The sequence below is a fragment of the Eschrichtius robustus genome, chromosome 16, assembly GCF_028021215.1.
Source record: "Eschrichtius robustus isolate mEscRob2 chromosome 16, mEscRob2.pri, whole genome shotgun sequence".
NCBI lineage: Eukaryota > Metazoa > Chordata > Mammalia > Artiodactyla > Eschrichtiidae > Eschrichtius > Eschrichtius robustus.
Genome location: NC_090839.1, coordinates 93,198,052 through 93,210,789, shown reverse-complemented (window position 1 = coordinate 93,210,789; position 12,738 = coordinate 93,198,052). Strand labels below are relative to the sequence as shown.

The window sequence follows — 12,738 nt, the reverse complement described above, 5'->3', positions numbered from 1 at the left end:
GAGAAAGCCTGTGTGCAGCAACAAAGACCTAACGCAGTCAAAAATAAATAAATTAAATAAATAAATTTTTAAAAACTATTCCCTATTGGGGGCTGGGGGTCCAGAAGCTGTGTGGGCACAGAAGTACCGCGCCCCTGGCTGTAGGTGGCCAATTTTGCGCATCTGGCGAGGCCAGTTGATACACACACAAACACACACACACACACACACACACACACACACACAGAGTCCCGCCCAAAGCGAGGGAGGTGCCACCTCTCGCACACACCGGGCACCTCTCTGTGCCAAGCGAATTCTAACTGGGGCGCCGGCGCCGCCATAGTTAAGGCGCAGGCGTGGTCCCCTCGAGGTGGGATGGGGCCCCAGCGTGCAGGAGCCTCGCCCCGGTGCGGGCCTCCCCTCGGGGTTTGGGCCAACACCCCGCTCCTCTCATCGTCTCCAGCGGTGGCGACCCCAACGCCCCCTCCTCCTCCCCTTCGCCGGCCGCCTGGGGCGCGGCACCCGCCCGAGGCGGGGGCGTGGGGCATAAGGTCGCCGCCCAGAGGGAGCTCATCCGGCGGCGCAGACGCCCAGCGCCTCCGGGGAGGGACTTGGCCTGGGTTCTGGCCCTCGGCTTATCGGGGAGGAGCCGAGAGGCTGCAGCTGGCGGCGGCTTGCCCCGGGCGGGCCGAGGTCCTGGGCGCAGCAGCCAGGCCGGGGAGCCCTTCTCGGCAGAACCCGTAGCGCGGGATCAGCGCCGTCTGCTTTCCTCTCTGTCTTCTCTGGTCAAACCGCGGGAAGAAAGCGCCCTCCCTTTAGCGGGCCGGGAGCTGCAGAGCATCGCGGGGCGCGGCCGAGGGGAGGAGAAAACAGAGGGAGCAGCGTAGGCCCGGGCTCGCGGGGCTGCGGCTCCGCCAATCTGCGGGCGCTGACGCGGGGGGCGGCTCCGCGGCGCTCGGATATCTGACCGCCCGGGGAGAGGCTCGGCTGTGCGGGGGCTGCGCTCCGGGGACGGCCGGTGCACCTGCCCGGGGACTTCGCCGGACGCTCCGTGCGCCACCCCCCGCTCCCGCCCCCTCCTCGGTCCCCGCGGCCCTGCGCCCTCATTCCCCTCCAGGTCCCCGCCTGCGGGCCGCAGCGTGAGAGAACCGAGCCCTGCCCGAAGGAGCCGCCCCTTCTCCGCCCGGCCGGCCCGGCGCCTAGCGCGGCCCACGGAGCAGCGCAAGAGACTGCGCCGAGCCTCGGATCGGATTGCGCCGCGCGGTCGCCGCCACCCCCCACCCCCACCCCCACCCCCGGCCGCCGCGCCTTGGCCGGGATGGGCCTAAGTGTCCGGCCCCTGAGCGCCTGATGAGCGCGGCCGCGGCCCCGGAGACCCAAGCGGGCCGCTACGTGCGCGGGGCCTCCCCGAGCTGCGCCCCCAGCTTCGCGGACGAGGGCCGCTGGGCCCGGCCGGCTGAGGGCGCGGCCGCTCCGGAGAGGCGAGAGGGAACGGCCCCGAAATGGCCCGGCGAGCGGGCGCTTTGGCGGTGGGCGCCCTACGCGTGGGACAGCCCCGGGACGAGTAGCTGGCCGACGCCAGATGGACCTTGATCCGCGCCGCGGCACCGCGTTCGTGCCAAGCCAAGACTAGAAGGGCACGGGCGGAGCGCGCTCTGGGGGCGCCCGGAGTTCCAGGCCCCGCTCGCCCGCCGGGCCATGAAGATGATCCTGGTGCGCAGGTTCCGCGTGCTCATCCTGATGGCGTTCCTGGTGGCCTGCGCGCTGCACATCGTGCTGGATCTGCTGCCCAAGCTGGAGCGGAGCGGAGCGCAGCCCTCGGGGGAACCCGGCTGCTCCTGCGCGCAGCCCGCGGCCGAGGCGGCGGCACCCGGCTGGGCCCAGGCGCGCGGACGCCCGGGGGAGCCCCCGGCTGCAGCCTCCGCCGCCGGCGACGCGGGCTGGCCCAACAAGCACACACTGCGCATCCTGCAGGACTTCAGCTCCGACCCTTCCTCCAACCTCACGTCCCACTCGCTTGAGAAACTGCCACCCGCAGCCGAACCGGCCGAGGGCGCCTTGCCGGGGCAGGATCCCGGCGCCCTGCGACCCTTAGACTCCGCTCACCGGCCGCTGCTCAGAGACCCCGGTCCGCGTGGACCTGTGCCGCCCCCCGGCCCGAGCGGGGACGGCTCCCTCCTGGCCAGGCTGTTCCAGCACCCACTGTACCAGGTAGCCATTCCGCCGCTAACGGAGGACGACGTCCTCTTCAACGTGAACAGCGACATCAGGTTCAACCCCAAGGCGGCGGCAGCAGAGAACCCAGACTGGTGAGTGGGGCTGCGGCTGCTGAGGTGGGTGCTGGCAGGCCCGACCCCCAAGGCAGCCATGCGCCCCGTGAGAATAAAGATCCACCCCAGTGCCCCTTCCCAGAAAGTGCCCTTGCACATCCCAGGCGCTGGGTAAAGAGGCTCAGGGTCAGAGACTCACAGAGGGCGTGGACCCCGTGGCAGAGGCCGCAGGAAGGGGAGCTTTGCGGGGCAGGCAGCGTGCAGGCTCTGGGCACTGCCTTTGTCTCCAGAATGACTGCCTCCCTGAGAAGGGCTGCTGGGTGGTTTGGGAGCTGTTTCCTGTGGCCACTGGCCTGGAAGGCAGACATGGGCAGGCAGGAGCCGGGAAGAGTCAGCTCTGCATTTGCAGGAAAGCAGTGCTGGCCTGCAAGGCCCTGGTCACAGGCTCACAAAGGGACTCAGGCAGTGAGTGAAGGTGCTTCCTTGGGAAGCTGCTGCCTGCCGGTGCGTGGCAACACCGCCCTGGTGGACATGTCGGGAAGGTCTGGAGAGGCCTAATGAGCCTTGTAAACCAGTCCCTGAGAAAAAATTACCAGAGGGGCATGCTGGCCCCCGTGAGGCATAACCAGGGGGTTCTGCCCCCGCCCAGGCTGCAAGGGGGTGACAGCTTCCTAAGAGGCGAGTAGCAGCCCCCAGGAGCATCTCTTTAAACTGTCCTGGTTTAAACTCCTCCCCCAAGGCCCTCCTCAGCCACACAGATCAAAATAAGCAGATGCTGCCGCCCTGGGTGGTGAAATATTAACCAACAGCAAGGCCAGGATAAATAAGTACCTGCAAAGGTTACACAAGCAACAGAGGGGAAGAGGCCAGGTTTCCAAAACATCTCAAAAATCCTTTCTCCTTTGCAGTTGGACCAGACCCAGTGTTTTCTGTCTAAACACACCAAGGTGTTTGGTGGCCTCTGAGCTTTGTCTGCTGGCCAGGTTCACGGAAATGCTCAGAAATGTGAGAGGCTGAGCAGTGTGCTAGGCCTGGGCCTCTCTGCAGGAGAGACAGCCCAGAGCCACTGGTCAGGGATGGGGCCCTTGGGCAACTTCTCGTAGCCCATCGTGTCCGTTGTGGGCAGAACTTGGGGCTGAAAAGGCCTCACTTGTAGGTGAATTAGCGCTTAGACAAGTTCCGCTTTTACCTCCAGCAGCAAACAGGGCCTGTCCTCCCCCAGACTGGCCCTTTGGCTCAAGAGACAAGGATGGGCCATGTTGGCAGCAGGTCCTCGATTTGGGCCTCGGCTGGAGTGAGTGCCACTTTCCTCTCTCCCCACCCAAGGCTGCTTCCTGAAAATCAAATTTAGCCTTTTGCATCATTGCTGCCCCAAAGCAGAGCACCCAGCGAAGGTTTCCGCCAGACTGGGCTCATCTGCCCCCAGGAAGCCGGCAGCCCCTAGCACCCCAGGCTGACATCACGCTTGTCAGGCTGTGTCAGTGACCCTGGGACAGACGCGGCGGGGCCTAGCGCTGACGGTCTGGGTTTGGTCTGCTTTAGTTATAGCTGTCTGTGGCGTCTCCCAAGGGTAAGTGAGAATTACAGGCCTTCAAATATATTGTTAGTTGGTGGAACAACAGCCACAGAAAAAGTGCGGCCGTCGCAGGGTCGCGTTTGAGTAGAGGCACCTCTGAATAGATCTATATTTGTTTGGATTCAAAGTGAAAACCTTGGCGTCGATGCCAACTCCCCCATCCATCTCGAGACCTTGCTGTTCTGTTCTTCCCCTGTTGACCTGGGTCACCTTCATTTGTGCAGGCCACACGAAGGTCCTGAGGATGAATTCCTACCCACGGGGGACGCGGCCGTGGACTCCTATCCCAACTGGCTCAAATTCCACATCGGCATCAACCGCTATGAGTTGTACTCTCGGCACAACCCGGCGGTGGAGGCCCTGCTGCGTGACCTCAGCGCCCAGGAGATCACCAGTGTCGGTAGGTGCCCTCCCTGCCCGGCCAGCTCTCCTTGCAGGAGCATCACCTCGTGGGCGAGTTGTACTGGCAGCCTTCCCAGAGGAGGCGCCTGCAGGCCTTCGATGCTGTCGGTATCTGGGGGCAGCGGGAGGCTGCTTTCTGCTGTTGCAAGATGAGCAAGGCAGGGCAAGACGCCGCCCGGCCAGTCCTGTTGTTCTGCTGTGGGGGGCGCACCACGGGGCCCCACCGCGGGTTAAGAAGAGGCACCCCTGGCAGCTGCAGGGAGACGCCTTGGAGAGCTCAGCATCTTCTGGTTGTTTGGGGAGGCTCTGCCTCAGAGCCCCCCAGGTGCCCCTGGGATTCGTGTGGGCGGGGAGTGACAAGGGCTCAACTCTATCCAGGGCAGAGCCCCATACACTGAGTAGTTCGGAGGAGACATCTCTGAGTACTTTGGGATCTGCTGAATCAGAAGTTTCAGGGCATCCAGTTACTGATTTCAGGAAAATGTGTCGGCAGTGGTTTCTGAGTGTGGAGGTTTGATGCCATTGTTCTCAGGCCTGCAGGCAATTGTTTGTGAAGGTCCCGATTAGTCACTAGTAGCTCCAAGGGCAGAGGGGGTGGGCAGAGGCCCTGGGTGGGAGGAACAGTCCCAGGAGGCGCGTAGGGTGGAGGGAGGCCCCAGGAGCTTGAGTGCTGGGAGCAGGGGGTTCCAGGCACTGTCTTACTGGTGTCTGGGCCATCCTGAGGCTGAAAGGGCTCTGCTAACCTGGGCTGAGGCCAGGGAGCTGGGGGTTGCCTGCGAGGCTGGCGCCTGGGTTTCCAGAGCTCTTTAGAGGCTGTGTTGGGTGTCTCCGCCCGGCGCTGAGCTGTTTGCCAGCACCACCCTCTCCCTAGCATATAGTTGTTCACCCTGGGAGAGAGAACTCGCCGGGGCACGACGGTGGTCTCCCCTCCTTCTTGCTGCCCAGGAGGGCTCTGAGTGCCTCCCGGCCCCCAGCCCCACCCAGCCCTCCTCCTGTGCTGGAAGGCAATCCGTGTGGACGACGAGGACCGCATGGGAGAGGCCACAGCTGGGGTGTCCCCTTCTCTCCTGAGTAGACGAGGCTGTTAGAGAAACATCCAATGCGATGACCATTTGTCGTCTGTTCAGTGGATTCTCTTGAGCACCTCCTGCATCTCAGGGCCCCTTTCTGGGCAGTGGGAGTTGGGGGTGAATCCAGCCTCAACAAGCTTCTGCTGCATCCTGACCTGCACATGCTGATGGACAGATAAAGTCGAGAGTGATTAGCGAGGAGGTGACCTCCACCTGGGAGGACCAGGTCTTGAATGGGGCGAAGGCTTTCGTGATGGAAGGGGGCAGGGAGCGTGGGCCTTTCGGGAAAATGACAACAGCGTTTTAAAATTAGGGTTTAGGGAAGTGCAGCATTCATGCTTGCAGGCTGCTGTCTGCCCCGGTGTCCCATCTGTCAAGTGGGCTCAGGCACATTGCGTCTTATGTCAAGAAGATGGACAGTGCACCCAGGCTTGTAGAGTATTAACTCCGGCTTTGTGCAGGGTCTTGGTTAGGGGCAGGGCTGCAAGGATCCCACAGGCCAGCCGGGCTCACCATACCCCTCAGGGGACAGACAGCCTCCCAGCTCTCACTGGACGTTGCCCCGTGCGGAGAGCAGAGCCCAGGAGCCCAGGGAGCCGCTGGAGGCAGAGGACAGGCCTTGGGGGCTCACAGGCAGCTTTGCCCGCCCTGGGCACCCTCCTCCCCTGTTCTGCCGGGGGCCTGGCCTTGGGGCACCCCCACCCCCTTTGGTCCAACTGTCCTGGGCAGTGGTGCCTAGGCTGCCTGACGTCCCAGAGTTCTGGCTTGCTCTGCGCCTGGCAGGGTGACCTGGGGTGAGTGCCTGCCCATCTGTGCCCTGTGGGCTGTTTGAGCTGCTCTCACCCGCTGGACTACCCTGGCCTAGCTGGTCCGAATGGAGCATGGGCCGGTCAGAGCCCAGGCTGGCTTTCACGGGTGCCTGATGAGCATGGTAAGGTTGACTTGATGGGACCGGGTGTCATCACCCACAGCGAACAGCAGGCCTGGTGTGTCCTAGCTGCCCCAGTCACGAGCCAGCGTGGCTCTGGGCAGATGCACAGCGAACAGCAGGCCTGGTGTGTCCTAGCTGCCCCAGTCACGAGCCAGCGTGACTCTGGGCAGATGCACAGCGAACAGCAGGCCTGGTGTGTCCTAGCTGCCCCAGTCACGAGCCAGCGTGGCTCTGGGCAGATGCACAGCGAACAGCAGGCCTGGTGTGTCCTAGCTGCCCCAGTCACGAGCCAGCGTGACTCTGGGCAGGTGGGTTAACTTCTGTGGACCTCCCCGCGTCTCCTGTGGATCACAGAGGTGGTCATATCCTCGACCCTGTAATCTCCAGCTTGCAAATCTGAAATCATAACCCATTTGACAGCAAAACCTGACCCAACATGAATGGACATGGAGGCAAAACCTAAAATGAGAAACTGTTTATAAACCCTTATTTTTCTCACTTGGAGTGAATGTTCCCATGGAGTGCATTTAATTCCGGGGTTCTCCCCCGACCCGCTCAGGGCTACAGAATCTGGGGGGATGGATACACCACCTGCAACTCTTGTCATCTGAAATTTTTTAAACCCCTGAACATTTCTGCTCCAGAGATTTTGAAGACGGGTGTGGACCCGTGAAACCTGCCTCACGGGGCTGTTGGGAGGTTTTGGTGAGGAAGAGGAAGAGGAAGAGGTAGGAGCAGAGGCTAGGCAGCGACCCCGCTGGTCACCTCTGCGTGGGGCGGCCAGCACTGGGCAAGCTGGAGCCTGCTGAAGGCCTCGACCGGACGCTCAGCCCCGCTATGTGCGGCCTTGGGCCTGGAGGTGCCTGGAGGTGCTCCCAGCAAGTTCACACTTGAGAGGAGGCCCTCTTCCTGAGGAAGCAGGACATCTTCTCACCTGGAGCCCAGTGCAGCCTCCGGGAGCATGGCTGCAAGTGTCCAGGCCCAGGATCCTGCTGGGCGGGGAGCAGGAGAGGGGCTGGCCCAGCCAGGCTGCAGGCGTCCCCGGGGATGCACACCTTCCCGGGGGTGTCTGCCCCCACATCCAGCTGGTCGTTTTTGTTGAACACCCAGCTGCTGAGACAGCAGCCTCTGACTGGGCCCTTGGCTTAGCAGAGCCACTGGGTGGGTTTGCAGACCGGGGTCCCTGGACGAGAGCTGTCTGCTGCTGGAGGCCCCGCCCCTGGCACTGCTGCGACCTGCGGGGGCGCAGCCCTCGGAGGCCCCATGGGAGCCGGGAACCTGCCTTGGGAGTCAGGGTTCAGCAGCGCCATCCTTTTGAGCTTAAAATGGAAGAGCTAGAAATCCAGCCGATCTCCCAACCCCATCCTGCAAATCAGGGAACAGGCTTCCGGGAGGGCAGGCTTGCCCACGGTCAACACATCTCTGCCCCCAGCTCTGGGCTGTGTCTGGACCCAAGCGGTCACTTCAGTCTTGGAACGTGAGCCCAGAAATGGTGTGGCGATGAGAACGGGTCCTGCAAGGCCCCCGATGCTTTCCCTCAGAACAGTTCCGTCAAGGCTCCCGTTCAGACCCCTTGATCCACTCACAAAACGCATGTGGCCAGCGGAGATTTCTTTAGAGCTGGGCTCCCGGCTGCTTGGTAATGGCTATTAGCCGCCTTTAAAGAGGCTCGGGACCCTGAAGCCAGGCCTGCGGAGGGTTTGGCTGGGCCAGTGATAGTGTTGATAATTAAATCACTATTGTGCACAACCATGGATGCAAAGAATAAATGACACAATTAACTACTCTGTACTTGGAGTTACTTAAAAAGAAGTCACTCAGCAGGAGAGGATTCGGGCAGCCTCTGGCCTGAAGCACAGACCCCACAGTTGCTCATCCAGATCAGGACAAAGCCAATGGGGGTGCTGAGCAGTGGAGACGGCTCCACAGGACAGAAGTCCTGGGCGCTCACTGACCTGCTAGGACAGCAGCCCTGGGGGCCGTAGGGCCGCCCTGCCTAATGAGTGGGCTCCTCAGGAAGGTGGCTCTGGGCCCAGAAAGGCTGCAGTCCCCCTCCTACCCCGGGGACACCACCGCTTCGGGCCCCAGTCCCAGGAGCCTGGCTCGACTGACCTGGAGGAAGGGAACTGAAAATGCCCAGTAAGCTGGACGCCCAAGCCCAGGGCCGGAGGGGCCTTCAGTCATCCTGGAGGAAGGACAAAGGCCACCCCAGGGGACCCGGAGAAGGTGGTGAAGAGCTGAGTTCCTCCTCATCTCTCTCCGCTGTCGGGTTGAAGGTCAAAAACAAAGCCTGTGCGGTGCTGACCCAGCTGCACCCCCCAGCGCTTGCTTTCTCCATTTTGAACCGTTGGCAGCCACGGCTCCGGAATCCAGCAGGCGTGTGTTCCGGCTGGGCTCCGTCTAAGTCCAGGGCGGGAGCTGGTTTCCACCTGGGGCAGTGCTGTGGTTTCCCTTTCAAGAAGCAGAACTCCCCCAGGAGGGGTGCGCTGGGTTGTAGCAAATCACGGCGTCAGTCGTACTCCAGGCTGGAAACTGTTGCTTCTCAGACATCCTGGGGCCTGTGTCACGCACTGAAGTCTGGGCCGCACCCCTGAGTTGGGCCGAGGACCCAGGCCGGAGCACAGGCTTACGTGGGGCAGGTGCCCACGGGGCTGGCCCCTCAGTGCCTGTAAATGGACGCGCTCTCGCCTTTCTCCGTGGCTGTGGGGTGGCGGGGAGAACAGAGAACCCAGCTGCTCCTGGTGTCACATTCTCCAAATCTGAGCCATCCTTGGGCCAGGCCTCGCTTCTTCTGACCCTTAAATCAAGGCAGGGGCTGTGAAAACAGCTGGACCAGAGTCCTGACCGTGACCCCTAAGGACAGACGTTGGTCCTACTTCACAGATGAACTGTCCGAGGCCGAGGGCACAACGTCATTGGCCCTGCTGGCACCTGGCAGCACCTCCCACACGGAGGTGTCTGTGTGGTCCACCAGTCTCCAGAAGACGGAGTTCATTCATTTAAAGTCAGGGTGGCCCATCCAAATGCGGGTCAGGGATCTTGTTAGGAATGGGGAGGGTACAGGCTCGGGAAGCTTCACCCACAGACCTGGGTCACACTGTCTCCGATGCTGAGTCCAGGGCCCCTTCAGATGGAGCTGCTGACCTGACAGCAGGAGTCAGGCAGGTGGCCGGGGACCTGGAGGACAGGTCTGGCCTCGGCGCCCATGGAGCCCTGCAGCCCCTGAAACATCTGGGAACTTGGACCTTGAGGTCCTGCCTCTCTCGCCCCTGAAGTCCGCTGACCTGAACATGCCCGACGCTGTTCCAGGTGCTTCACTAGCGTGACCCCGGTCACCATGAGAGCAACCCCGGGAGAGGGTGCAACGCGTCCCGTGCTCACCTGAGTCCCCTGAGGCACCGACCAGTGGGTCTCAGCCCTGGCCCCAGCCCCATGGGGGAGGCTGGGTGGGTGTGCTGAGCCCCCTTCAACAGAGGGGCCCGAGGTCGGGGCAAGCGGAAACACCGTCTAGGGCGCCAGCTGGGGCCACCGCAGACCCAACCCTCCAGTGTGGCACCCTCCCGCCACCTCTGCCGTCGGCCCATTTTCCCAGGCCCCGTCCACCCTCCTTAGCACGGCTGCTCTGGCCCCTGGTTGGCGCTTCCTGACCCTGAAACATCTGCCTGCCCCAGGCCTTGGTCGCGGACCCTCACCACTCCACTGCCACGACCCTCACATTTGCACCCATACCCCGACCTAACCCCACAGCCTCAGGTCACCGCTACCCAGGGGTCCCCCCAGACCCTGGAGCAGTGCATCATCAAGCTCACGGGCCTGCCCCGAGGCAGCAGGTGACCCTGTATTCTTTCCCTCCTATTGCAGCCATGAAGTCGGGGGGCACACAACTCAAGCTCATCATGACCTTCCAGAACTACGGGCAAGCACTGTTCAAACCCATGAAGTAAGTGCCGGGCCGGTGGGGGTCAGGTGTGAGGGGCTGTGGTCGGGAGTGCGCAGGTCGTGTGATCTGTGTCTCAGCCTCTCAGCTCTGCTCTCCTCGCCCGAGAGCAGCCAGACTCTATGTCTGTGAATGCGCATAGCCGTGCCCGTAAAACTTTATTTCTAAAACTAGTGGGTCAGCTGATTTGACCCCTGATCCCTATTCTAGATAAAATAGAAACTGTGCTACAAAAATCAAAGTGAACCCCTCAGTGGCATCTGAAAACTGTGGGGATGGTGGAGAAGGAACGTTTGGAAGCCAGGCTACTCCCGAAATGAGCACCTGTGGCTTGTGGTGTCCACTCTGATGGTCCTGGCACTTGCTTGTCCCGCATGGGCCGAGGTTGTTTGCCATCTGTGGTTAGTTTCAAACAGGGCCATTTTTGCACTGTTGAGACGGTTCATTGTTTTTAAAGCATGGGTTGCACCCCCAAAAGCCCATGAGGCCATTCAGGTCATGTGGGGCTGCTGGGCTGGGTAGGGACTGCGGCAGAGCTCCAGGGCATGGGCCCCCCCAGAAGGAGCAGCTATCCGTGACCAGGGTGGACAGCCAGCCTGGTTGACACAGGACAGAACCCCAGCGTTCACACAGAACCCCAACATTCATGAGGGGTGATATGGGCAAGGTGAGGCCTAGGCTGCACGTGGGCTCCTTGGGGAAGGTTCTGGAGGGGAGGGGGCTCCTCATAGAACTTTCTGGCCACCGTGGGCTCCTCTGTGCCCTCTCAGACTGTAGCTGGAGTAGAGGGGCCCCTTCCAGGCCTCTTGGTGTCGCCAACAGTGAGTATGGATCTGTGCGGGGAGGAGGGTGTGCCAGGCAGGGTCGAGCTCGGATGCTGCATGGACGGCCAGGTGACAGGTGGGCCTGGACCCCTCCCTGGCAGGAATCCGGGACAATAGCCGAAAACGACAGTGTCTTTGTTGCCCCGTCGGCCACACAGGCCCCCCGTCTTGGTGGTGTATTGTCCACAGTCCAGTAAGTCGTCTCCAGGTGCGCCCAGAGCTTTGTAAGTTGAAGATTCTGAATTAATTAGGTGGTAGTATTTTTCCTCTGAGATCTTGAAGGATGTATGCTGAGAGCGTCTAGAGAGGAACAGCCCTGAGGTGGGAGGTAGAGCCTGGGGGGCCTGCAGAGTGTAATTTACGTGGTATGTGCATGACCATTTAAAGTTGTTTTTTTTTTTAAATTTATTTATTTTTGTTTTTGGCTGCGTTGGGTCTTCGTTGCTGTGCGCAGGCTCTAAGCGCGTGCAGGCTTCAGTAGCTGTGGCTCGCGGGCTCTAGAGTGCGGGCTTCGGTAGTTGTGGCGCGCGGGCCTAGTTGCTCCGCGACATGTGGGATCTTCCCGGACCAGGCCTCGAACCTGTGTCCCTTGCGTTGGCAGGCGGATTCTTAACCACCGTGCCACCAGGGAAGCCCCACCACTTAAAGTTTAATGGGTATATATTTTTAATAGACGTTGAAAAATATTTAAATAGCACATTAGCCCATGAGTTGCTGAGTATTCTTGCTTTAGTGTTAAAGTAAGATTTTTTAACAGCTTTATCAAGATGTAATTTACATATTTCATAATTCAGCCACTTAAAGTCTACAATTCAATAGCTTTCAGTATATTCACGGAACGGTGCATCCATCACCACAATTTTAGAACCTTTTCGTTACTCCAGAAAAAAACCTTGTCCGATGTTGCCCTGCCTCCAGGCCTGGACAACCACTAGCCTACTTTCTGTCTCTGTGGACTTGCCCATCTTGGAGTTTCACGTAAACAGAATCACACACTATCTGATTCTTTGTGTCTGCGTCTCTCACTGAGCATCATGTGTTCAAGGTTCATCCACGTTGTGGGCAGTGTCAGAGCTTCCTTCCTTTCTGTGGCCGAACAATACTCTACTGTGTGGATGGACCACATTTTACTTGTACTTTCATCCGTTAATGGGCATTTGAGTTATTTCCACTTTTTGGCTGTATGAATAATGCTGTATGAACATTCATGTACAGGTTTTTGGGTGGACATACGTTTTCATTTCTCCCGGCTGTATGCCTGGGAGTGGAATTGCTGGGTCACATCATAACTAAGTGTAACTGTTTGAAGAGCTGCAGACGCTTTTCCTCGGCGGCTGCGCAACGGGTAGTCCCACCAGCCGTCTCCACGCGCTGCTCGTCAGTACTTGTCTTTATCCACCTTTTTGGTCCTCGCCACCCTGGTGGGTGTGTGAGATGGTGTCTCCTTGAGGTTCTGACTCATAGTTCTCTACTGACTAATGGTGTCGAGTGTCTTTTCATGTCTTTGTTGGTCATTTAGATCTTCTTTGGAGAAATGTCTGTTCAGATCTTTTACCGTTGTTTAGTTGGTTGTCTTTCCATTAGTAAGTTGTAAGAGTTCTTTATATATTTTGGATATAAGACCCTTATCACATACGTGGTGTCCTTTGAGGCACAAGTTTCTCATTTTGAGGATGTTGGATTTAACTATTATGTTGTTGTTGTTGCTCGTGCTTTTGGTGTAGTATTTAGATTTTAATATCGAAAAAT

At 59.9% G+C, this 12,738-nt stretch overlaps 1 protein-coding gene across 2 annotated transcripts in view; it reads left to right on the top strand.

The window, feature by feature from the left end:
• The first annotated feature begins 609 nt into the window (after positions 1 to 609).
• The window catches only part of FAM20C (FAM20C golgi associated secretory pathway kinase), a 38,538-nt gene continuing 26,409 nt past the window's right edge, over positions 610 to 12,738 (top strand). The window contains exons 1-3 of one of the 2 annotated variants that reach the window (XM_068565374.1): positions 610 to 2,288; positions 4,050 to 4,225; positions 10,090 to 10,168. In XM_068565374.1, coding sequence (XP_068421475.1) covers positions 1,678 to 2,288; positions 4,050 to 4,225; positions 10,090 to 10,168 — 866 coding nt within the window. In that variant the 5' untranslated portion in view covers positions 610 to 1,677. The remainder of the gene's footprint in view (positions 2,289 to 4,049; positions 4,226 to 10,089; positions 10,169 to 12,738) is intronic. The other variant, XM_068565373.1, reaches the window with a different exon arrangement.